This window comes from Sus scrofa, chromosome 17, assembly GCF_000003025.6.
Source record: "Sus scrofa isolate TJ Tabasco breed Duroc chromosome 17, Sscrofa11.1, whole genome shotgun sequence".
Taxonomy (NCBI): Eukaryota; Metazoa; Chordata; class Mammalia; order Artiodactyla; family Suidae; genus Sus; species Sus scrofa.
In genome coordinates this window covers 48349090-48374416 of record NC_010459.5, presented here as the reverse complement: position 1 = coordinate 48374416, position 25327 = coordinate 48349090, and the positions used below count along the sequence as shown (strand labels likewise).

Below are 25327 nucleotides of genomic sequence, written 5' to 3'. Positions count from 1 at the left end.
GGAACCAGAAACTAAAACAGCAGACTCAGCAACCCCCAGGGACAGGGAACCGAGGTCAAAAAGAAAAGCAAAACTCCCTCTTCCAGGCCTTGGTCACGGGCTTGGCGGTTCAGGGCTACGCAGGCCTTTGAAGCTGTCCTCTCCAGCCCTGCTCCCCCAGGGAGGTCTGAATCCCCTGCCCTGGCCCACAAATGGTCATAGGCCTTTGTACACCCCTGGGGACGGGATGCTCACTCCCTATCCTTGTCCAGCTCTTCTTCCTCCCATTCAGCCAGAATCTGTCTCCTTAAATCTGCTCCTATCAGCCCAGGCTCTACCCTCTGGGGCCCACAGAAACATCTGGCCCTTCACTCACTCGATGAGCACATTCTGACCCATTCTCTGCCTGGCCGTGAGGGTTTGAGCATAGAGAAAACTCCCAGTTTCCTCAACTGGGAAAACAATACGATACTAATAACGAAGTGTTTACAACGTGCCAAGTGCCCTTCGACTGCTTTCCATGTATTAACTCATTTCATCCCTACAACCCGCTGAGGTACTATTATTGCCCATTTTACAGATGAGAAACTGAGGCCCTGAGAAGTTCATTGATTTGCATCCAAGGTCTCGCATCTTACAAAGCAGTGTAGGGATACAGGCCTGGGCAGTCCAGTTCCAGAATCCACCCTTTTAAGCCTTACATGGTTTTCAGTCTTCTGATCTCCATTTGTCCTCAATGGAAGATGAGCCCATTTCACAGATGGGGAACCGGAGGCCCAGAGAGGCCCAGCATCACAGAGCAGCAGAACAGGCCCCAAGCCCAGCCTGCATCCGCAGTGCTGCCCCCTCTGCCCCCCTCCCCCCAGCTCTTGGGCCCCCTCCTGCCTGCTCCAGCAGTGGCGCCTGAGGTGTCCCTGTGGAGTCAGTGCTGGCTCAGGGAGCAGCGCCCCCGCCTGATTGATGACCTGGCTCCAGAGCCCATCGCTCACTCCCGGGCCAGGCCAGCGCCTGCCTCCCTGCATCCTGATTTCCCAGGCAACAGAATGCAGGAAGTTGGTAACCCTTCTTTTTCTTCTTCTTCTTCTTTTTTTCCCCTGCTGAAGAAGGGAGTGGGAGGATGGGAGGTTCTGAGAAGAAAGGAGGGTCCCTACACACAGGGCGGGTCTCCAGGAAGGTCACCCTCGCCGCTCAGATGGCTCCCCCGCCATGTAATGGAGGCGCCTGTGGCTCCCCCGGTGCAATTTCTCTTTGTTCCAAGGCATTGTCCTTAGAAGGCCAGAGCCAACACAGCCATGGAGCTCATTCATCAGAGGGTCACCCACCAGCACTCCCTGATGAGAAGCAGGGCTCAGCGTGGCTTTAGCCAGATCTCCGAAGAGAGCTTTAAGGCAGCCTGGCTTATAGGGCTCAACTCACATTAGCAGTCCCACCTAAGCCTCCCCCCTGAGGCCCAGAGAGGCCAAACAGCTTGCCCGCTGACCCAGACCGAGTCCACAGCAGATCCAGGGTCCTCTCCTCTCATGGGGTTAAGGACTGAGACTCAGGAGCCACACTGCCTGGGTTTGAATCCTGCCTCTGCTCAGTGACCTTGGGCAAATTCCAGAAACTTCTAGGTCTCAATTTCCTCATGTGCAAATTGGGGTAATAAAAATACAAGCCTCTTTGCGATGTTGTAAAATTAGATGAGTCAGTATATTTACTTATATTTATATATTTAAAATCCTGACACCGGAGTTCGCCTGTGGTGTTGGGGGGTTAGGGGTCCAGCCCCGTCACTGCAGTGGCTCGGGTCACTGCTGCAGTGGGGGTTCAGTGCCTGCCCCGGGAACTTCCACATGCTGCAGGCTTGGCCAAAAGATAAAAAATAAAGATTGGAAGGAAATACGCATCAGAGATGACTTGTGAATAAGAAACAAACAAATACGGCACAGAGTAAGTGCTTTGTAAATTAATAAATTACTGAAATGCCCTAACATACTATGCCCCACCACCACCCGTGCCCCGGTAACAGGAAGTCTGGGCTGTGTGTCTCTGGGGAAGACTGTCCCCAGCAGGGCCTTACTGTCTCCACGTGCTGGTGTGGGTCTTGGGCACCCGTTTCCGTGGTGCAGCCCCTGCTGAGTCAGCAGTGACCTTGGGCCAGCCCCGCCCTCTCTGGGCCCATCCCCACCCCCGACTTGAGATCTCGCCCCTGTGGGGGGTGAGCCCACTCACCGGGCCTCTGCTTCCCCCACCCCGACCCCAGCGCCTGGACTTCGAGTCCCAGCCTGTGCACACCGTGGTCCTGGAGGCCCTCAACAAGTTCGTGGACCCCCGCTTCGCTGACCTGGGCACCTTCCGGGACCAGGCGATCGTGCGCGTGGCCGTGACCGACGTGGACGAGCCCCCCGAGTTCCAGCCGCCCTCCGGCCTCCTGGAGGTACAGGAGGACGCGCAGGTGGGCTCCCTGGTCGGCGTGGTGACGGCGCGGGACCCCGACGCCGCCAACCGGCCCGTCCGGTGAGACCCCCGCCCGGGGCCGACGCCTGCTGCCTGCTACCCTGCTACCCCGCCAGCGCCCCGTGGACAGACGGCGGGCAGAGGGGGAGGGGGCCCGGGGCGGGGGGGGTGGGGGAGAAAACAGGCCGGAGCCAAAGAGACAAAGGAAACAGATTCCCGAACAGTTGCAGAGACAGGGACGCAGGATAAGGAGAGAGAAGCAGGTGCAACACACAGCGCAGTGAGCTGGGCTCAGCCTCCGCCGTCCTCCACCAAAAAAAAAAAAAAAAAAAAAAAAAAGATCACTTCATCCTTCCAGCTCTGCAGGTCAGAAATGTTGAAAACACCATCAACTTCTGTGTTGCTCTCACACCTCCCTCCAGTCCATCAGCAAATCCTGTCATCTCTGCTTTAAAAACATCTCCTGAATCTGACCATTTCTCACCGCCTCCGCTGCTGCCCCTTGCTCTCTCCCCTGGATTACTGCCTCCCCGCCGGTCTCCTGCTTCTGCCCTCACCCCTCTTGAATCTAGAATCGCACAGGAGTCAGACTGATCCGCCCCGATGTAAGTCAAAGCGTGGCCTGCCTCTGCTCAAAGCCCTGCCAAGGCACCTCTGGCTCAGAATAAAAGCCCAGACCCTCACAACGCCCCACCCCCAGCCCCCACTTCCACTACCCCCTGGCCCCTTGTTCACTCTGCCCAGTCACACTGGCAACTCCACAGACACACCCAGTCCTCCTCTACCTCGGGCCCTTTGCAACTCCTGATTCCTCTGCCTAGAACGTTCTCCCCCTTAATAGCCCCATAGTTGGTCCCCTCACGTCCTCCAGGACCTTCCAAAGGAGTCACTTTCTCAGTGACACTTTCCCCAACCATTCTTTCTAAAATGTTAACCTCCCACCAACTTCCCAGCCCCATACTTCATAGCCACTTTTTTTGTCCTCATCAGCCTTCATCACCATTGAATATGCTACCCTTTTTTTTCTGGTGGTTTTTTGCCCCTCCCTCCAAAAAAAAAAATAAGTTCCAGGAGGGTAGGGAGGCGTGTCTGTGTCCATGACTGCATCCTAGGGCTTCACCTGCTGCCAGGCGCTCAGTGGACACTCCCTGACCCATGGTGGATGAATGAAATGCAGAGAAAAGAGGCAGCCACAGAGGGCAGAGAGAGCAACAATGGCAGGAAGTGACCAGAGAGAGAGGAGAGTTGGTGGAAAGAGGGCCAGAGGAACTAACAGACAGAGGGACCCACCTGGTACTGGAGGAACAGAGAGAGGAGACTTGGCAAGAAAGCTGGAAAGGGAAAGAAAGAATCAGAAGCAGAGAGAAAGGCAGAGTAGGGAGGGAGGCAGGTGGGGGGAGGGGAGGGGATGCTTCGTCTCTGTTGGTGTCCCCGGGGAGGGGAGGGGTTTGGGAGCTGCAGGGGTTGGGGAATCCCTGACGGTGGCCCAGGTTGGAAGAATGTCAGGTGGAAAGGGAACCGGAGGAGGAGGTAGGGGTAGGGTGAATGGCCATTGTTGGGTGGGTGGCAAAAAGAGCTCCCTGCTTATGCCCTGAAAACCTTGTACATAGTCAGTGAGTGATCCCTGAACCAACTATGTGCCCAGCTTTGTGCCGAGCATTTGGAGATAGGCGGAAGGGAAGTTAACTTGAGGATCTCTGCATTACACAATGTCAGATGGGTACCATTCCCATCCTGGTCCCTGTGAATGGTGCTCTCAGAGTTGTACAGTGCACAGCCTGTGCAACCTTCCATGGCAGCCCTGGGAGAGGACACAAAGATGCCATCCTGCTTAACCAACAATGGACTCCCAGACTGGGAACTACCCTCAGGGGTCTAGAAAGATTTTCTGGAGGAGAGAGGAATGGAACTGAGCTGGGTACCCGAGTCTGGTCAGGTGTAAATAAGAGCAGGAGGGCATTCCAGGCACAGGTATGTGGAGGCAAAGGAATGCTAGGTATGCTGGAGAAAGGCAGCCTGTGATAGCTACAGGAGACAGGGAGACGAGCCAGCAAGACTAGTCTGATAGGCCTCAGAGGAAGGCCAAGGAGCTCAGACTCTGTGCAGAGGTTCCCCGATGCCTCCCGGCTGCCTCCACCCTTCTCACGGCCAAAACTGCCCTCCACTGCCTCTGAACACCACCACTGCCCTTCCATGCCCGCTACTGCCCTTCCATGCCTGCTGTTGGTAGGTATAGTCTTGAAACATCCTGTCAGCCTCTGGCTCAGCCCAAACCTCACCTGGGGACCATTATCACCTGTATTTGGCAGGAAAGTGAAGCCCAGGGAGTTAAGAAACAGGAGGAGGGGCCTCCTGGCCTCCCAGGCCCTGCTCCAGCCTGGCTGCTCCCCTCCTCTCTGATAAAGCTCTCCTCACCCCCTCTCAAGCCTCTCCCTCCCCCCTCCATCGCCTTCCCTCCCCCCCTCCTTTTATCTGCACTAAAAGGGCCAACTTTGAAACCTGCTTCCCACCTCCTTTCATCTCTCTTTGCCGCCCCTTCCCTGGGGCTCCTCAGATGTGGAGGCGGTGAGGAGCTTGAGACAGGTCCAATTTCACACCACAAACATTTACCCAACTCCTCCTCCGAGCCCGGCCCTGCGCCAGGCCTGAGATGACTCAGCCAAGGGCAGAGCTGGGGAGGAGTGCCCAGTCTGGAGGGGACAGACACAGAAATGGGAGGCCAGAGAAGGGGTCCTCACAGGCCACGTGTGTGGCCCAGAGCTTGGCCTCTGTTCCAGCTCCTGGATTCCAAGGGTCATGGACTTAGTCACCACCCATGCATTGAGTCATGCCCTGTCCAGCACTGATCCAGGCAATGGGAAAACAGTGGTGATAAGACCCAATCCCTCTCCTCTCCTGAGGGGGAAACGGCCAATAAGTAGTTGTAGTTGCGTTCGTTGAATGGTTAAAAGGGATATTGCTGATAAGAACATGAGATGAGGAAGATTAACCAGGTAATAGGATAAGGATTGGAGCCGCAAGGGGTACTTTGGATTAAGTACTCAAGGAGTTGACACATGAGCTGACATCAGAATGATAGAGCCAACCATACAAAGATGTTGGGGAGCGCATTCCAGGTAGAAGGAACAGCAAGTGCAAAGGTCCTGAGGCAGGAATGAGCTTAGTATGTTCCCGGAAATGAAGACATGAAGTGGGATCCTGGGAGGTTTTGCCTAGCATGGTAGGCACCTGGGAAATACAGAAATGCGTGCACAGATGTCCCGAGTGATTTTTCTGAACCCCTGCCCTGGAGCAGGTGGAAGCTGCCTCATGCTGTTGAATTTGGCCCTCAGGAAATAGATGACTCGATGCAGAAACTGAGGACCAGAGAAGGGCAGTGCCTCTCTCAATGTCACTCGGCCTGAGCGGGGAAGGAATGGGCTTTAACCCACGATTGTTTGCTTCTTGAGTCCAGCCTCCTGCCACCTCACCCCGACTTTTGACTCTCTTTGTAGTTAGAAGCAATTTCCACCCTTATGCCTGAGGCACAGAGATGAGTCGTCTGTGGGCCAGTAGGAAAGCTGGGGCCCATGTGAGTGAATCCAATGACAGATCTAAGTCTGTGTGGGCTGAGGTGGGGGGTTAAGGAGTAGAAAGCTCCACGGAGGGGTGAGTACTCTGGGCACCAAGGAAGATGGCCCCCGAGCAAGGATGGCAAGGAATAGGTTGGCATAGGAAGGGGACACTCCAGGGTGCAGTGGTGGTGAGGGCCTGGTGCCAGGAACAGACTCAAGGGGCCACAAGGTTAAGTTCAGGAGCAGGGAGCCAGGCTGGATGAACTCAACATGAGGGGGTTGGGGCAGGAGATGAGGTCAGAGGGGCACTTGGGGACAAGCTGTACAGAACCTTGAGTGTTAGATGAAGGCATGGACTTTATCCTTAGGCAGTAGGACACCTTTTTTCTTTCCAGAAAAGGAGAAGGCGCAGGCCCATCTCTGAATTAGGCAGCCTTGCAAATACACTGGCTGTTTCTCAGCCCAGGGCCAGCCCCCTTGTGAGTTTCACTTGCGCAGCAAAACCAGGAAAGCAAAACCAGGACCAGAGAGGGAGCGAACACTTCATTTCCTCCCAGAACGCCACAGTGGGGTGCTGTAGAAACACATGGGCTATAGAGTCAGAGAAGACCTGGGATTCGAACACCAGCTTGGTTGTAGAATTGTGGGAAAATCACTATACCCAGGCCAAGCCTCAGTCTTCCTATCTTTAAAATGGGTGGCATGGTAGTACCTGCCTCATTCATTTATTCTTGTCTACTATGGACTAGACTCTGTGCTCAGTGGTCCCCGGGTTGGAGGGAGGATTAAGTGTCCAGCACATAGTGGGTCCTCAGGAAATGGACGTTACCATTTTTCTCGACACCTGTTTCTCCCCTTCCTTCTGCAGATTTCTAGGTGTCGTGTGGTGGGTTTTGAGTGTGGGCTTTAAAAGGGTGGGGGAGGGGACAGCATCACAGACAGGATGGAGTGAGCTGAAAGGAATGGCTTGGTCAGGGGAGCAGCCCCTTTTGCAGCTGAGGCGGAGGCTGCATCTTTCAGCCTGTTGTGTGTACACGACCCCAGACACAGGAGCACCAGGCAGCCTGGACATGCATGAATCTGCAGACTTTCCTGTTTGCTATGCCTGTGTGAGCTATCCATGCACGCATTTATGTGGAGAAAACCCATATGCGCCCTCAAGCCAGGAAGTACCCCCCTCCACTTCTCTCACCCTGACCTTGACAACAGCAGCTGCTCCTAGCTCTTCGTAGCATGTGGGAGCACCCACAGGTGTACCTGGCTGGCCCCGAGGAGGATGCTCTTGGTTCGACCTGGGCCTCTGGACAGACGGATGTGCCTTGAGAACTTGGCTTTGCCACAACCAGCCCTTTTGACCCAGGGCAGGGCACTTGGCTTCTGGGAGCCTCCGTTTCCTCTTGGGGAAAGTGGCAGCGGCAGTGATGACAGCATTGGCCAGGATTAGAGGGGCTCGTGCACGTGAAGCCCTTACATGGGCCTGGCACGAAGTCTTGCTGAGCAAATCAAAAGACGATCTAATCCATAGGTCATGTGGCAGGTGCCCAGCGCAGGTAAAAATGTGTTATTGGCAGTGCTTGTCTAATCCTCACAACCACCCTAGGAGGTAGGTATTTTATTTGCTCCATTTTTAAAAGGAAGGAACTAAAGAACAGAGGCCAAGTGACTTGCTCAAGGTCACACTGCTAGGTGGCACACCTAGGCAGATGGGCACCGGATCCGCACTCCTGACCGCCATTCCCAGGCGTTCTTTGCATGCGTGCAGACACACACACACACACACACACACACACACACACACACACAGGCTGATACAAACACACCTGCTCCTGTTCCCCTTCCTGCCCTCCAGGTCCTGGCTGACCAAATGAGAAGTAGGACAGTGAGATTTGAGCAGAACCTTCTAGACCACAGATGACTCCTGTCCTTCTCAGACCCCTGGCAATGCTCCCAGGCCCAAACAAGGTGCCTCCCACCCCCAGGCACACAGATCACACACTGATCTGTGGAGGGTCTCCTGTACCCCCCTTACCAGACATTTCTTTTTTTTTTTTTTTTGTCTTTTTGCTATTTCTTGGGCCGCTCTCGCGGCATATGGAGGTTCCCAGGCTAGGGGTCGAATCGGAGCTGTAGCCACTGGCCTACACCAGAGCCACAGCAACGCAGGACCCGAGCCGCGTCTGCAACCTACACCACAGCTCACGGCAACGCCGGATCGTTAACCCACTGAGCAAGGGCAGGGACCGAACCCGCAACCTCATGGTTCCTAGTCGGATTCGTTAACCACTGCGCCATGACAGGAACTCCCCCCTTACCAGACATTTCTGAGCACTCATTAGAAAAACAATAGTTTTCACTCATGGAGTCATTTTCCCGGAACTCAGCTAGGCACCTACCCCCCAGCTAGGCATTTAATCCTCCAGCCACTTGCAAAGTGGGAGGAAAAATCATTTCCAGTCTGATGAAAATTAAGGCTCAAAGATGAAGTGACTTCTCTTGGGTCATCTTGGACCTGCATCCAGTTCCAGGGCTGAGTGGCCGCCTCTTGTACCTTCTGTCGGCGACGTAGCATCTTACAATCATGCACACACACTTTCTGCCCACGACACCAACCAGACACAACTCATGCACCTACATGTGAGGGGTACAAGCCTCCCCTGCTGCCCTCTCGCCCCCCCCCACATCTGCCAGGCCACATGCCATGCCCTCCACCCCTCCCTCCCATTCACTGGCTGGCTCCCTGAGCTGGAAAAAAAAGCCACCTGGGCTCAGCCAGCCTCACTGACCTGCAGCCCCAAGTCTTTAACTGGTTAATGGCAGCTCCCCGCAGCCCCCACCCCATGGCCTTGGATACAGCTGTCTCCACGTAGATTACAGCCACCCCCCCCACCCCACCCCCACCCCGCTTCCCCTCCAGGAGGGAACAAAAGAGAATAACTGGGAGGAGGAAGGAGAAGAGTGAAGAGAGGGGAGGAGAAACGAGAAGGCGGTGGGCATCCCCCCACAAGCCCAGCCCTAATGGGCAATCAGGAGGCTCCAGCCATGTCCTGCCCCTGGCCCTCTGCTGGACTCGGATCTCCCACCTGTAAAACCAGGAGGCGGTCTCCACGCTTCCTTCCAACTGAGCTGATGCTTGGAGTCTGGTTCTACCTCTTTTTGGACCCAAACATCTGACAGGCCAAGCTTGGGGCAAAGGTAGCCCGAAGCTCCACGTGTTACCACGTTGGATGGTTCAGGGTGTTAGAAAGAACTTTGGGTGTACAGTCCCAAACTGGGGTACAGATTTTAATTTTGTGACAGTCCCTGTGCACCCTTGGGCGGGGTTTATCAGTGGTCCATATGGCATCTTGAAGTAAATTAGAAAAAGCCCTCCTGCCTTTGACAAGATGCTTCCTGGGCTCGGACAGGGCTGTGCAGGCAGAACACTGGCTGGACTTCACCCCGACTTCCCCCTTTCCGCCGACGAACTTTGTGCAGGACGCCACCTGCACAACCAGGCTTGGCAGCCCTGAGCTTGGCAGATTTCCTCTCTGAGTTTCAGTGTCTTCATCTGCAAAGCGGGGGAGATCACATCAGCCTTACAAGATGCCAGGCAGGGCGGGACCTTGTCTGCCTTGTTTGCCATTTCATCCCCAGGGCTTAGCACAGAGCGGCACTTAGCATAAAGGAACAGAGGGAGGGATGGCTGGAGGAAGAGTAAGCTACAAACTGCTAAGTGCTGTGCTCGTGGGAGGAATGACCATCTTGGGTCTCAACCTCCCTGCACAGGTTCACCCAGGTCAGGAGGACCTAGGCTGATCAGGACCAAAGAGGATGTGGGCTTAGGTGCTTAGGGACAGGAGAGAGCATTAAACTGGGGACTCGGGAGACTGGCTGTAACACCCACTGCACGCGTGTGCCTGGGCTTTCGAAGTTCGCCCCACTCTAACAGTGAATGTGAAAAGAATAAGGCGTGTCACCTGTGCCTGGTTCCAAGAATTACCTCCTCTAACCCACACCGGTGTGAGGTATGAATCACCCCATTTTCCAGACCAGCACACAGAGGCCAAAGAGGTCGAGTGACTTGTCCAAAGTCAGGTAGAAGCAGCAGAAGATTCCGAGCCAGCTCCAGCTGCTCTCAGATCCATGCAGTCCCACTGGGGATCGTTCGCCCATTCCACAGCTGAGGCAACTGAGGCCCGGAGAGGCTCGGTCATGCAGCCAAGGCCCCACTGAAGGGTCATCTCAGGGCTCCGGGTCCCCAGCAGAGGATGCTTCCGGTGTCCTCACCTCCCTGGGCCTCAGTTTCTTGCTCTGGAAGAGGGGGTTGGGGCCCCTTTCCTCCTGCGGGTGGGGGTGGGGGGTGGGGGCGGGCGCTGAGCCCTGCCCACCGCGCTCCTTTGTCCGCGACGCACAAAGAGCCCTTGCTTGGCATTCGGGGCCTTTGTGGGCCGCCGCGCAGCCTGGCTCTGCCCCCGCCCGCGTTATCAGCACGGGGAAGCGGCCGACAGAGCTGGCGGGGCCTCTCTGGGCCGCCGCCGCCCGAGACTTGTGTTGGACACGGGCCTTTCAGGCCTAGAGCTGCCGCACAAAGGCCCGGGAAGAAGGCGGAACAAAGGGCTTTTTCACGCGGCAACTGAAAAGCCGCAGATTAGCACGGGGCGTGCTGCGCGGGCGGGAGGGGCGGGCGGCCATCCCCTGGGATCCCCTCCCGCGGCCCGTGGCCCTCCCTGGTCTGGGGCCTCCGGAGAGCCTCAGAGCGGCCAAGCCGACCCCTCTCTCCTGCTCAGGATGCCCCCTGGTTCCCCAGGGCACGTCAACCGCCTGCATTCTGCACTCTGCGGGTTCGGGGGCCTCCCCCTCCCCCTTCCCAGCTCTGGCCGCGTTTGCCCCCTTTGCCGGCCCCTGAATAATTGCCATTCGTCCTGGTCTCACCGCCCTTCGCACCTCTGTTCCCCTTGCCCGGCGTGCTACCCCGTCCCTTTCTCAAGCCCAGTTCCAGGTCGCCTCTTACGGAAAAATAAGAATCAAACATCCCGTGTGCTGGGCCCTTTGCCTTTTCCCAGCCCTCACTGCGGCATGCAAATTGGTAGCCACATTACCCAGCTTTGGAAACTGAGGCGCGCAGTAAAGGTTGAGGGTGGCCCACGGTTGCACAGCAGGGGCCCAGCGCGGCTGAGAGGCAAACCCCGATCCCTTTCCACTCCTCCTCTGGCGGAAAGGGTCCCTCTGCTTCTCGTGTTTCCCAGGCAGGTGGTCCCTCTTTTGGGGCAGGGTGGAGGGACATGGGCACAGGGTCCATGGGCGCCAGGGCACCTTCAATCACCCCGCCCTTCTTCCTTCAGGTACGCCATTGACCGAGACTCAGATTTGGACCAGATCTTTGATATCGATGCCGACACGGGCGCCATCGTGACCGGCAAGGGGCTGGATCGAGAGACAGCTGGCTGGCACAACATCACGGTGCTGGCCATGGAGGCGGGTGAGCCCGGGGGCGGGGCGAACATGGGTGGGAGGGGCAAAGACTGCGTGGTCCGGCAAAGCCCAGAGAGGAGGGGCCAAGTGTTGGGGTCCCGGCAAAGAGTAAGAAACTGGCCAAAGCTGGTGTGGGGGAGTGGTCAGCAAAAGCGGATGCACAGGAGCCTGAACCGAGATCTGGGAAGGATCCCAAGCCAGAGGGACAGGGCCAGTCTTGGTTCTGGCTTTCTTCCCTCAGCATTTATTGAGCACCTACTACATACCAGCCTCCTCCCTTTTTTTAATGGCTACACTCCTGGCATAGGGAAGTTTTGAGGCCAGCGATTGAATTCAAGCCTCAGCTGTGGCAATGCCTGATCCTTTAACCCACTGTGCTAGGCCAGGGATCCAACCTGCCCCTCGGCAGGGACCTGAGCTGCTGCAGTTAGATTCTTAACCCACTGTGCCACAGCGGGAACTCCCACCAGTCCGTTTTTTGGAGGCTGGGGATACAGCCCTGAATGAGGTAGAAAAACTCCTGTCTTTGCAGGGGAGAGCTGGACCATCAACGAACTAAGAGAAAAGGTGTACACATGTCAGCTGATGCTGCGCTGACAAGAAACCGGGAAGGAAGAAAGCAGAGGAAAAGGGTTGGAAGAGGGTGTTGTTTCTTTTAGGGGAGGACCTCTCTGAGAGGAGACATTTCAACAGAGGGCTCAATAAAGTGAGGGAGTCATGCCATTGCCACCGCCGCCGGGGGCGGGGGTGGGGTGGGGGGGAGATTGTTCCAAGGAGAGGGAACAGCCAGGGCAAAGCCCGGTGGTGGTAGTTTGCGTGGCATATTGGAGGAGAGCGGTCAGTCATTGCAGCGTCTGGACTTGATGAGGTGGGATTCACGGGGCAGGGGAGGCGTTTGAACAGAGAGGGAGGTTGTGAGACATAATGCCTCTGACTGCTGCATTGGGAACAGACTGTTTGGTGTTTGGGGGCTGCAGGGCGAGGGGGTGGGTAAGGAAGGGCTCTCAGCTAGAAGTTACATGCGACAGTGCTTCTAAGATAAGAGAGTGGCCTGGCCCAAGATGACAGCCAGGGAAATGGTGAAAAGTGGTCACCTTTGTGAGACAGAGCTAAAGATAGAGCCCAAAGGACCTGCTTTTGGGATGCTTTGGAGGAGAGATGGAGGGGGGTCCAGGATGACTCCAAAGTGCTTGGCCTCAGTTTCTAGAAGAGTGTGTGTGTGGTGGGTGCAGGGGGGGCCTTGGTCACAGGCAGTTTGGTGCAGCTGGGGAGGAGTGTGAGCTGAGAGGAGAAAGAGGGGGACCTGGGACATGGGGTCCAAACAGGTCAGGCCATGGAGGTGAGGCGCTGAGAGCATGGGGGTTCGTGGCACACCAGGGGCAGGGAGAGGGCAGTTCCAGGCCTCCTCCATAGCCAGAGCAGCGTCGCCTCTGTGGCTGCCACTGCCTGGACCTGCTCTGTAAGCTCCCCCACCCTGTCAGCTCTTAAGGTCTCAGGAGCCAGCAGAGCCACCAGTAAGCAGTGGTGACAACAGGAATATTCAGAGTCTCTGAGCCCGGGGCGGGCGGCATGCCAGCTCCCCTCCGCAGTTCCTCAGCCCCAAGCCCCTCCTGCCCCCGCAAGCCCTCCTGGCGGCCTTCCTCCTCCCCACCCCTGCCAGTGCCTCCCACTTCCCAGGCCCCACCAGCCCATTCCGGGGGCCGAGGAAGTCCCTAGGCTGAAGTTCCCTTCGTCTCTTTCAACTTTGGTTTAAAAGAAAATACAAAGCTGGCTCAAACCTCAGTGCCTGCTGCTCCCGAGCCTTTGAATCCACTTCTCCACCGCATGAAAGGAAGATAACAAAGGTGGCTGGAGAGGAAGTGGCGGCTGGACTGAAGGGAAGACAGCCCCCCGCCCCTTACCTCCCCGAACCTGCTCCCCGGGCAGCCAGGGGGCCGGGCCGGGCTGCTGGGCAGGGCTGCCTCCTCTCCCTGCCCGCAGATGCATCTCCCCCACCAGCTGTCACACTGCCCGGTCGCCTGACCACTAGCACATCCCTTCTTGGGTTAAGGGAGAGCAGCTGGGGCAGCGTGCAGTCTGTAACGCTGACGTTTCACAGGAGACGGCGTAGGGGGATCCTCCCTCACAGACATCCTACCCTGTTTACCCAGTAGATACTGAGCTCGAGCTTTCTGGCACAGACTTTTTTTTTTTTGAATCGCCATCGGTTAAGATCCGCACCCAGTTTACTGATGGGAAAATCGACGCTCGGCGCATTCGGAGATTTGCCCAAGGATGTGCAGTGGCAGAGCTGGGATTTGGACCAAGTCTGTCCGGTTTCCACCACAGCTTTGCTACAGGGCCTCCCTTTTCCTGGTTTTCCGCTCTCTGGGCCCCACCACTGTCCCCTCACCCCACCCCCATCCACGCACCATCCCCAGCAACTAAGCATGGGGGAGGAGAGGAGTCTCTGAAAGGAAAAGAGTGGTGGCTGGACTGGGCTGGAGACAACTCTCCTCCGAGCTGTAATTCACAACCCCTGCCCAACCCTTACCAGGGATATTAATCAATGTGAAAATGAATGGTTCCCACTTCACAGTACTAGTAGGAGGATTAAGGAGGATGATATGTGGAAAGAACTTAGTCTAGTACTTAGTAAATGCACAGTTAATGATATCTGTCGATCTTGACTCTGTGCACTCAACTTAAGCACCGACCCTATGCCAGGCCCTTGGCAGTGCTGTGCTTCGTGAATCGTCCCACCAATCAGGTGTCGATTCAGCTATTACCCTTGGGGGGTGGATGAGGAAACCAAGACTCAGAGAGGTGAAGTCATTTGTCCAAATTCCCAGCCCCAGCCTGTCTGATGCTCCTCAAGTTATATGGCTTTGGTGCCAGGCGCGAAGCCAGGAGTGCCACAGATAATCCGCCCACTCCAGCTTCTTGCCATCTCCGGGAGACAAGAACAAATCATTAGCCCCACTTTACAGACAAGGAAATAGAGGCTCAGGAAGGAACAGCAATGGCCCTGAAGTCACAGAGCAAGTTCATGCAGGGCCAGGGCTCCAGCAGCCAGCTGGGGGCCAAAGTGATGCCCGCCGGAGCCCTCCTGCTGAAGCATCCATTTGGCTGCCTCGGAAACAGGGGACAGTGGCGGGGTCACAGCGCCCCGCCTGCTCCGGGTGTACCAAACACGAGGTGACAAGAATCAGAGGGGAAATATTTATACACAGCAGCCAGGCTCTGCGAGCACCTCGGAGAAGGCAGCACTCAGGCGGGAGCCGCCGCCCGTCATAGAGGGTTACCTCAAAGACTCCCGAACCACTTAGTATGCCGGCTCCCTCTCCCCGAACTTCTGAGTCATCCATTCTGCCCATGCAGACGCTCCTTCCACTGACATTATCTTTAACGTTTTGTAATCATGAAATATTAATGACCGATATTGAATTTAAAGTACAATTTGTGTCTGAATCCGTCGGTGGAAAGGGCAGATGTAAGGGACAGTCTTCAAAGAGACGAGGCAGGGTGGGGGGCTGGGGGCTTGGAAAGCCAGCACTGGGGTCAGGGATGGGGTCCCAGGGGGCTGCACCCAGCCCCCTCCCCCAGGGCCCTAAGCTGCTGTAGAGGGGTGGTCTCTAGCTGCCCAGGAGAGCAAAGAGTTAATCGGATTGGCTTGCAGCTTCCCCACCTGGGTCACCCCAGGTCAAGTCACGGTTTTACAGCACCCTGATTTTTCCTTCCCGCCACAGAGCTTGCTTTATGATTTATATGTGCATTTGCGTGTCGACTTAGAGAACCGCTCTTCCCCAGGAAACAGTACCTTCCATGAAGACAAGGTCTCGCCTATATCTGTAGCATTCACTGCAGGTCTGGTGCGTAGTCAGTGTGTATAAATATTTCCTGAACGGGTGGATAAATGGCCCGCCCAGTTAGGGAGGCAGGGCGACGTGATGGAGAGGAACTGGTTCTAGTGGCACGACTCCCAGCTGTACGAGTCTGGACAGTCATCCCCCCTCTGCTTGCCTTAGTTTTCTCATCCATTAAATGGTACTTACTGGAGTTCCTGCTGTGGCGCAACGGGATTGGCGGTGGCATCTTGGGAGTACTGAGATGCAGGTTCGGTCCTTGGCCCAGCACAGTAGGTTAAGGATCCAGTGTTGATGCAGCTGCAGCTCAGATCTGATCCCTGCCTGGGAACTCCATATGCCGCTGCACTGTCAAAAAACAAGCAAACAAAAAATGGTACCTCCCGGATTGCTATGAGGATAATAACTGTTCTTGTGAACTATTAGTAATAGCAGCTTCTGTGTATTTGAAGCTCACACTATGCCAGATATTGTGCTGAATGTTTTATATAAAGTGTCTGCTGAGGGCTTTTTGTCACCCACATGGGCTGGGCTGGGCACTGGGATCTGGTGGCAAAAACTCACGGCCACTGACCTCAGGAGCTCACGGGGGGGCAGGAGAGCCTTGTCCACTCGGTGACAACACGGAGTGGAAGAAAAAGGACAGTGGGCACTCGGGAGGCCCAGGGAGAGACTTGGTCCCGCCCAAGAAGGGCAGAGGAAGGGACAGCATCTTTCCCAGGGGAGGGGACATCTGAGTTGGGTCTCGAAGGCTGAGGAAAGGGGGTTTGGGTGCTCCCGGCTGAAAGGCCCCTGTGTGCCAGGGGCCTGGAGAAAGACCGCTGTCCGTCCTGAGACTGGAGAGACAGAGTGTGGCTGGAGGCTGGGGCTGGAGCCGGCGAGGAGAGAAGGAAGGGCCTTGGATGCCCTATGAGGATGACAGCTCTGGGGATGACAGGCAGCCAGTGCAGGTCTTTAAGCAGAAGAGCGAGCTGGTCAGATGTCAGTCCTCAGTGTTCACTCGGGTTCGTGTGGGAGGAGGGACAGGAGGGGGCCAGCCTGGAGCAGGAGATCAGCTGGGAGGCCCTCATCATAAAGACTCAGGCTTAGTCACGTGCAGAGGGTGCAGGGCAGGGCTGGGACAGGCAGGAGGATGGTCAGGAGACTGACTGTGGTGCCTTCTGGGAAGAGGCTTGGCGCAGCCCTGTGTGGAAGGGGCTGCTCTGTAAGGTAGTGAGCGCCCTGTCACCAGAGGTGTGTAAATCAGGCCTGGGTTTCTCTTAGACTAGGTCACTCCTGGGATCCTGTGCCACCTAGGTACTTAATGGATGCTGACAGGAACAAAGATTTTGTCATGTCCATGGCGTCTCATAGGACAGCCCAGAATATCAGGGCCAGCTTGGCCCTAGGAGGAAAACTTCCTCCCCCACACTCTCCCCAGGATTGCAGGGGCCCTACTTCTCCCAGAAGTCCTCCCTTACCCTTCGGAGGTCCAAACATGCCCACCCAGACAAGGTCAAACCTCCCATCTCAGCGTGGAAGCCAGATAATCAGGGAAATAGAGAAAGGCGCCCTAACCTCATGCCCCCACTGGAGGAGTGGGGACAAGGCAGGGAGTGTGAAGCGTCCGCTCCTGAGAGCCCTGACGCCCCTCCCCCGGCGCACCCCCTCCTGCTCACTCAGCCCCCTCCCCATCCTCTCCCCCCTTCCCCCCACTTGTCTCGTCCAGCTCGTAATTGGGATGATAAATCTTTCTGCCCAGCTGGCCAGCGCTAATCAGAGCCTGGTGTTTGGATGCAATTTAATTCCCTCGGGAGGAGGGAGGCGCTGGGGGATGGTGGAGAAGAGGGTCTGGGTTCTGCTCCCCCCACCCTTGAACCACCATGAGGGAGAAGGGACCTTCCCGCTGCCCCCACCCCTCTCCCCCTTCCCTCCCCGCTCTCCCCACGTCCCACTCCCACTCTTGCCACCTCACTTCCCTCGTTCTCTGCAACAGCCAAGAACTTGAGGATCCAACTCCATTTGTTTTGCTGATGAGAAAACCTTGGTCCAGAGAGAGAGACAGGAACAGGGTCACACAGCCAGACAGTTCCCTAGGTGGAGGGACCCTAGACAGGGTGCCACCCCCACAGAAATCGTCCCTCCGGAGATCTCATCTCTTCCTGTCCCCTCCCCAGCATCTCACCACAGTCAGGGATGCCACTGACAATGAAATCTATTCTCTCAGTGAATCTTTATTAAGCACCTACTGTGTGCTGTGCACAAACGGGCTGAGGATATACAAAAGTAAAGAACAAGAGACCAAAATTCTGCTGACTTTCTAATGGGGGCGAAAGATGGTAGGCAAACTAAATAAGTGAAAATATAGGGGATGCTGGGTAGGTGCCAGGGAGAGAAATAAAGCAGGGAGAGGGTGTCTGGTGGGATTGCAAGAAGCAAAGTAAAATAAAGGCATCAGGGGAGGTCTCTGCGAGAAGACAGCTGGGCAAAGATCTGCAGGAGGGGAAGCAGGAGACAGAACAGAGGAAGGGGGAGCGCGGGGTGAGGGACGAGGCCGGGGAGGAAGAGCGCGTGGGAGCCCTTGGAGGTTTGGGGCTTATACTCTGGCTGCCCAGGACTGAGGGCAGTCAAGGAAAGCTTCCTGGAGGAAGCAGAGACATTTGTTTGGGGCCTTGAGCAAGTAGGACTCTGGCAGCTGAAAATGGTCGGAAAGCAGTACCATGTGATGATTAGAAACCCCCACTTTGGAACCAGACTGGGGTTCAAGTCCTGGCTTTGTTGATCCTTATGAGCCTCTGGCAAGTTCTGAGCCCGTTTTCTCATCAGCAAAATGGCACTGATTCAAGGCCCTACCTCTCTCAGTGGTTGACAGGATGAAATGAGGCAGAACAGACCCTGGCCCGTGGGGAGTGTTTGATATGTGTTTGCTGGTGTCCTTTAAGAGGACCGTATTCCTAAGAGTTCCCTAACGGAGTCGCCAGGCCGGGCCCCACTCCCTCTACCCTTCCTATTGGGCTCCAGTCCTCAAAGCCCAGAGAATGGGTTAGAAACTGCCAGGGGGTTGGGGTCTTCCTTGGAAGAGATCCAGAGTCTCACTAGCCACAGTCTTCCTTCTCACCCCAGGACCTTTGCACGTGCTGTTCTACCTGGAACACTCGTTCCTGCCCATCCCCTTCACCTGATTACGTCCTAGTGGAATCTCTGCCTAAATGTCACCTACTCCAAGGCAACTGTCCCTACACCCCATCAGGGTAGGGGCCCCTGCCACATAGGTTCACAGTCCTGGATCTTTTTCTCTAACTCTGACTCTTCTCACAGTCTAGAATGATAGATACTGGTCCCTGACACCAAACCAAGAGACCGTGTTGGTCTTGTTCCATGTTATGTCCTGGGTACAAAGGAGGCGCTCAAACTGTAATAGTCAGCAAACCCCAGGAGTCTCAGTTTCAAATCGCCCTGTCCGATCCCTCGTCTATTACCCATAGGGACTCTGAGACCCAAAGAAGTTAAGAAGCGTGCCCACACTGCACAGCAGCTCTCCCACCCCAGTCTGCCCTCTTCTCGAGGCACCCACAGAACTAACTGCCCACCTTCTTCACCCCCTCGGCCCCCCAGGGCTTCACCTGCCACCTCCCCGGATTAATGGTGAGCCAGCTCAGAGAGGAAGCACCCGGCCGAAGCACGTTTAATTTTAATTTAGGAATCGGTTAAGGCTGCAGCCCTGCTCAGCTCTGGGCTGTCAATCAGCCTTCCTCAAGGCTGCATCAATTAGTTTAAAAATATTGAATGTAATTTTGCCTGACACAACATATTGCAGCTACTGCAAAATATAATTTATTTTAGAAGAAGAAATAATTAAACTAATTTGCATGTCAGTCAGCTGAACTGAGATGCCAAGGGAGGGGGGTGGGACCCTTGGGGGATCCAGCCCCTGGAGAGGGCACCTGCTGCTGAGCATTGGGTGAGGTCAGCCTGGGCCTGGGTCCGAGCAATAGCTGCATCTGGATGGACAGATATTCAGGTGGTTGGGGGTGGGGGGCACTGGCGTTGCATCTAGCCAAGCATGGGCCTTAGTGTCGGAAGACCTAGGACCCAACCCCAGCTCCACCACCAACCCGCCTGTGACTTTGTACAAAGCCTTGCCGGTTTGGGGGTGCCTCCGTTTCTCCATCTACAAAATGGGTTTAAGAAGACATCCTTTACAGGTTGTTTTGAGGCTCAAATGAGGTCGTAGATAAGAAAGTTTGTTATAAATTGGAAAGTCCTGCACAGAGATGAAGCTTAATTAATTGGTGGATTTCTTGTTTTATACCAGAAACATTTGTGGTGCTAAATTATGCCTTATTAGCAAGTATTACAAATGATGCTAACTGTGCTCAAGAGGAGTTTTGGAGGAAGCCAATCAGAGGCGAGATGTCAGGTTGGACCCCCCGCAGCACCTGCCAGTCACCCCAGGGCAGCAGTTGGCAACACTTACCGCATATCAGATTCACCTGGGGCTGTTAAAAACCTATCCATGACCAAGCCTTGGGCACCAGTACGTTTTAAAGGCTTTGCAGGTGATTTTAATGCGCCACACCACGCCGGAGACCACCATGATGTCAGGAGCCCCGGATGCTGACTCGGGGCTGGTCCACGAGCTCGGGGGCTCCAGGCCAGCCCCCGGTTCAGGGGTCTCTGGGATAAGCTCTGTAGGTGGCAACTTTGGCAACGTCGAGGCTCATCTCTCGGCTGCCCCACATCTTAGATCTGAGACCCTCACTCGTGCCGAAGGACTCAGGGCTTTCCCAAGAAGTGACATTTGAAAGGAGGTGTTAGGACAAGACGAGAGCTAGGTAAGGTAAGGATGCACTAACTAATTGTATTGTGATAAACGTTCGGAAATATCTATGTGTATTGAAACGTTGCATTTTACACCTTAAACTTAGGCCATGTCATATGTGGATTATATGGAGGGGGGAGTGGTAGGAGAGGCCCAGCAGAACCCAGGGAAAGTTACAATCGTGGGGGTCTCACCAGCGGTGGCCCCAGCCCTCCAGCAAGGTGTCTGCCCACTGAGGACTTTGCTCCACTCTGAGACCTCCCTTTGCCCCCGAAGGATCCTGTCTCTCCCTCCGGCCCCTGTGCCCCCCCACCCCCACCGCAGGGGATGGGGCCCTGGCTGACCCTCTACCCTCCCTGTCCCTCAATGCAGAGAGAGAGGTGCCTGTTCCTGGCAGCAGCCCTCCCCCACCCCCTCCTCCGAAAGCACCCACTGGCTGGCTGTTTAAGCTCCCCAGCTAAAAAACCTGCTCTTAAAAATAACAGCTCACCCAGCATTCCCAGTCACGACTCCTGTCTCCCGCCCCCAGAAAAGCCCCCTCTAATCACTGAAGCAGCAGATCTGGGTGAGCCGAGAAGATAAGGCGCCCCCAGGCTAAGGGGAGCTCCACAGAGGAGTCGGGGTCTGAGTTAATTAAGGGCTCCCCCTTCCTTTCCCTGATCCCCCCAGGAGGTGGCCTCACCTGCCTCCCCATCTCCACGTCCCTCTTTATCAACACAGGAGCAGCTGCCGTGGGTGTCCAGGGGGCCCCCCAAGTTCAGAGGAAGAGGCAGCCAACCAGCCCCCACTTCCTCCCCAAATGCAAGGGGTTCCTGGCTGCCTGGAAGCTTTCAGGCTGCCCCCCAAATAGCTCCTTGCCAGCTGGGCCAGAGACCCTGCCATCAAGTCTGCTTGGAAGGGAGTTGTTTCCCCTCCCCCGGGGGATGTCCTTGATTTTACTGGCGGGTAGAACGAGTTGGTAATGAACTCATGGCTAAGATAGCCAAGGATGGGGCACCAGTGAGCACTGAGGTCTCGGGCAGGGGGGCAGGGGGCTGCTATAAAGGGCCAGCAGTCAGGGTGCTTCTGAGAGAGGCCAGGCTGGGTCACTGCAGCCTAGACCCAACAAGCCCAGCGTCACTTAATGTCATTGCTGAAAGGAGCCTTCAAGGAAATCCTTATCTAGCACTTGCTGTGTGTTGCATAGGCAGTTTTAAGTGCTTTGCAGATATCAACTCAATCTGTTCTCTTAACCAACCCATTACTGCTAGCCTCGTTTTGCAGGCAAGAAAACCAAGGCACAGAGAGGTCCAGTGACCTGGCGTGGACCACACAGCTACTGAGAGTACAGAGTTGAGATTGGAACCACTTGGTTCCCGAGCCCTTACTCTGTATGCTCTGTTCATTTTCCAGGTGTGGAAACTGATCTCAGGGAGGGAAAAGTCTTATCCAAGGTCAAACACTCTGTCGGGGACAGAGCCATGCCCCAAATTCAAGCCTCTTCCAAATGTTTCCAGGCTTCATTACACTCCTTCAGTAGTAGGTCTGTTAGACCCTATTCTGTGCCACCTTCCACAGTGCCGGGGACCCAGGAACTAATACGACAGAGGCAGTGAGTGACCTCAGAGACATCATAGTTGGAGGGGTGGAGACTTGGTGGTCTTGCTGAGGATCCTGGTCAAGACCCACCTCCAGTGGGACTCTTCTTGCCCTCTTGGGACTGCGTCTGAAAAGAGCAGACCTTTGAGATGTCTGTTGCCAGCTCACCAGTTCCTTAACCTTTGCCATGTTTTAGTTTATGTAATTTGGGGATAGAAATTGTACCAAACCACAAGCTCTCTGCAAGGCTCCCTGAAATAATGCGTAGGGACCCCCAGGAGAATTCTCTGCTCTCCATGCGGATGGGAGAAAAGTGGCAATGTTGAGTGTAGCGTTGTTGGAGGTGGGAGTGAGGCTGATGTGCTAGTGACATGGCTGATGATGGCGGGGGTCACGCTAGTGCCGGTGGGGCTGGTCCTGGCACTTGTGGCAGAGGTGGTGGAGATTGTGAATGATTGGTGGTGAGGGTGGGGTGATGGTAGTAAGCGTGGGGAGGGTGTGATGATGGCGGGGATGAGGAAGGTCGCGCTAATGAACAGGGTGGTGGCGGCGGCTGGGATTCTAACGGCGATGGAAGTGAGGACCTAAGGGTGATGGTGACAGAGGAGTGGTGACGGCAGTGACGGTGAGAGTCGTGAGGATGGCGATGGTGGCACTAATAACAGGTTGGTAGAGGTGACTGTGCTAATGGTGGTAGTGGTAATGGTTTGGTGGTGGGAGTGGTCAAAGGTGACGGTGGAGGTGGTGATGGGGGGTACTGGTGATTTTGGTGGTGGAGGTTGTGACGGTGCCAGTGGTAACAGTAATGGTGATGGTTAGAGTGATGATCTAATGGTGGTGATGACGACAGTGGTGGTGACAGTTATGGTGATGATGGCAGTGGTGGTGACAGTTATGGTGATGATGACAGTGGTGGTGGTGATAGTTATGGTGATGATGACAGTGGTGGTGACAGTTATGGTGATGACGACAGTGGTGGTGACAGTTATGGTGACGATGACAGTGGTGGTGGTGACAGTTATGGTGATGGTGATGACGACAGTGGTGGTGACAGTTATGGTGATGATGACAGTGGTGGTGGTGACAGTTATGGTGATAATGACCCACTTAGCCAGTTGTCCTCCGTCCTGGTCCTAGTATGAGCTTGGTCCATGCACAGCTCTCTCAGTGTGACCCCACTGCCTGATCTTGTCCTAGCGGTAGATGAGGGGCTTGTCTGGGTCTCACCCACCCACCCTATTCCTGTGGTCTCATTTCAGACAATCATGCCCAGCTCTCCCGGGCATCCCTAAGGATCCGAATCCTGGATGTGAACGACAATCCCCCTGAGCTGGCCACACCCTACGAAGCAGCCGTGTGTGAGGATGCCAAGCCAGGCCAGGTACCACTGAGGGGCTGGGGGCTGGGGGTTGCTGCCAGGGTACCCTCTACTCCAGCCCAGAGCGGGCTCAGCCTTGCATCAGCTCCCTACCCCCTCTTCACCCTTCAGCTCATCCAGACCATCAGTGTGGTGGACAGAGACGAGCCCCAGGGTGGGCACCGCTTCTATTTCCGCCTGGTGCCTGAAGCTCCCAGCAACCCTCATTTCTCTCTGCTCGACATCCAAGGTGAGTTACCCGTGAACCACCAAATCCTAGGATCCATGGAAAGAGGGGCCAGGGGCCTAGCTTCCCCGCCCCCTTCTCATAGAGGCACCCAGAGGGCCAGTGGTGGGTCCAAGATGGCACAGAAAGTCCGGGCCAGACCCAGAGGTGGGTTGGCGGAGTGGAGGGGGTAGAGGATGGTAGATGGAGAGACCCAGAGAGGGTCCACGCGGGGCCTAAGGGGCCCAGCATCCAGTGTGGAAAGAGCCGCTGATTTAAGTGGACATTGGAATAAGCCATGTGCACACACCCTTCCGTTTATAAAGTGCTTTATCTGGAGTTCCCATTGTGACGCAGTGGGTTAAGAACTCAGCATAGTCTCTGTGAGGATATGGGTTCAGTCCCTGGCCTTGTTCAGTGGGTTGAGGATCCCGCGTTGCCGCAAGCTGCTGTGTAGGTCGCAAATGCAGCTCGGATCTGATGTGGCTGTGGCTGTGGTGTAGGCCAGCAGCTGCAGCTCAGAGTTGACCCCTAGGCCAGGAAACTCCATATGCCTCAGGTTCAGCTGTAAAAAGGAAAAGTTTCTCTTCATCCTCATGGTCACCCTGGGAGGTGGTTTTCTTACCCCTTGGCCCATTTTCCAGGTGAAGAGACTCTAAGAGGATAAGGGACCCTCCCAGTGTCATAGGGAGTCAGTGGTGAGGCTGGAATTCAAACCCACCCCTGTCTCAGATCCAGTGTGCTTGCTGTCTTAACTTGCTCCCTGGAAAGCAAACTGCCCCGCCCAGCCTGAGCTGATCCCATTGTGAGACCCTCCCCTCAAGTCCCCCCCACCACTCCCAGCAGCAAGAAGGTGCAGTCTGAACCTTCAAGGAGTAGAGTGGGGGACGGGGCGGCGGCGGGGGGGTCTTTTTCTTTTTTGGCTACCCCATGGCATATGGAGTTCCTGGGCCAGAGATCAGATCCAAGCTGCAGTTGCAACCTATGCCACAGCTGCAGCAACACCAGCTCCTTTAACCCACTGTGCCAGGCCAAGCATCGAACCCGCGTCCTAGCACTGCAGAGATGCTGCCGATCCAACTGCACCACAGCAGGAACTCCCATTCAGCAATCTTTATTCAGCATGTATTGAAATACAGCCTATATGTCAGGCACTATGCCAGGTCCTGAAAATGCAGCTTTGCCTAAGAAAAAATCCCTGCCCCCGTGGAGCTGACATTCTAGGGAAGGGAAACTAAACAAATAATAGGATGAGGATGATAAGTGGCTGGGGTTGGGGAGGAGTAATGCAAACTTCACGAGAGTCTCGACCTTGTTCTGTTCGGTGCTAGACTCTGGATACCTGGCATATTCTAGTTATTCCAAAAAAAAAAAAAAAAAAGACAAAATAGGAAGGAATAAAGCAAGGTAAGAGGAGAAACTATTTGAAATAAGGTGGTTTAGGAAGTTCTCTTGGAAGGAATCAGTAGTGACAGGGATCTAAAGGAAGAGAGAGAGTGAGCCATGTAGATAATTGGACAAAGAATGACCCAAGTGCAAGAAACATCACGTGCAAAGGCCCTGAGGTGGGAGCAGTCCTGGGTGTCTGAGAGCTGCCTGGTTGGGGTGAGTGAGCACAGGACCGGAGGAGAGGTAATCAGTGGTTACCAGGAGCCAGGTCATGTGGGTTCCTTCTGATCCTGGGACAGGTCTGGGATTCCCCCCCCCCAAGACCTTGACACCCCTTCCCTCAGTGGCCTCTGAAGCCAGACCCATCTGTATTTCCAGGAGTCACATTAAAAATATTTGGAGTTCCCTGGTGGCCTAATGGTTAAGGATTCAGCATTGTTACTGCTATGGCTCATTGTCACTGCTGTGGCTTGGGTTCGACCCCTGGCCCGGGGAACTTCTGCATGCCACGGGTGCAGCCACAAAAAGAAATTTTTTAAACAACCATTGTAGTTCAGATAACTAATGAGAAAGGATACTGATTGTACATAATCTGGATTAAGACGCTAGAGGCTTTGCCGTGCCAGGCTGTCTGTAACCCCTGAGTGGCTTCATTGTGTTAAAGTTGGGGCTGTACTTGGGGGAGCAGCTGAGGCAGCAGGGAAGGAC

General features: G+C 55.3%; 1 protein-coding gene across 1 annotated transcript in view; it reads left to right on the top strand.

Annotated features, from left to right (window-relative positions):
• The window catches only part of CDH22 (cadherin 22), a 132023-nt gene that overhangs the window by 97289 nt on the left and 9407 nt on the right, over positions 1-25327 (top strand). Inside the window, exons 7-10 of the mRNA XM_021077733.1 lie at positions 2225-2478; positions 11294-11430; positions 22907-23028; positions 23137-23254. Coding sequence (XP_020933392.1) covers positions 2225-2478; positions 11294-11430; positions 22907-23028; positions 23137-23254 — 631 coding nt within the window. The remainder of the gene's footprint in view (positions 1-2224; positions 2479-11293; positions 11431-22906; positions 23029-23136; positions 23255-25327) is intronic.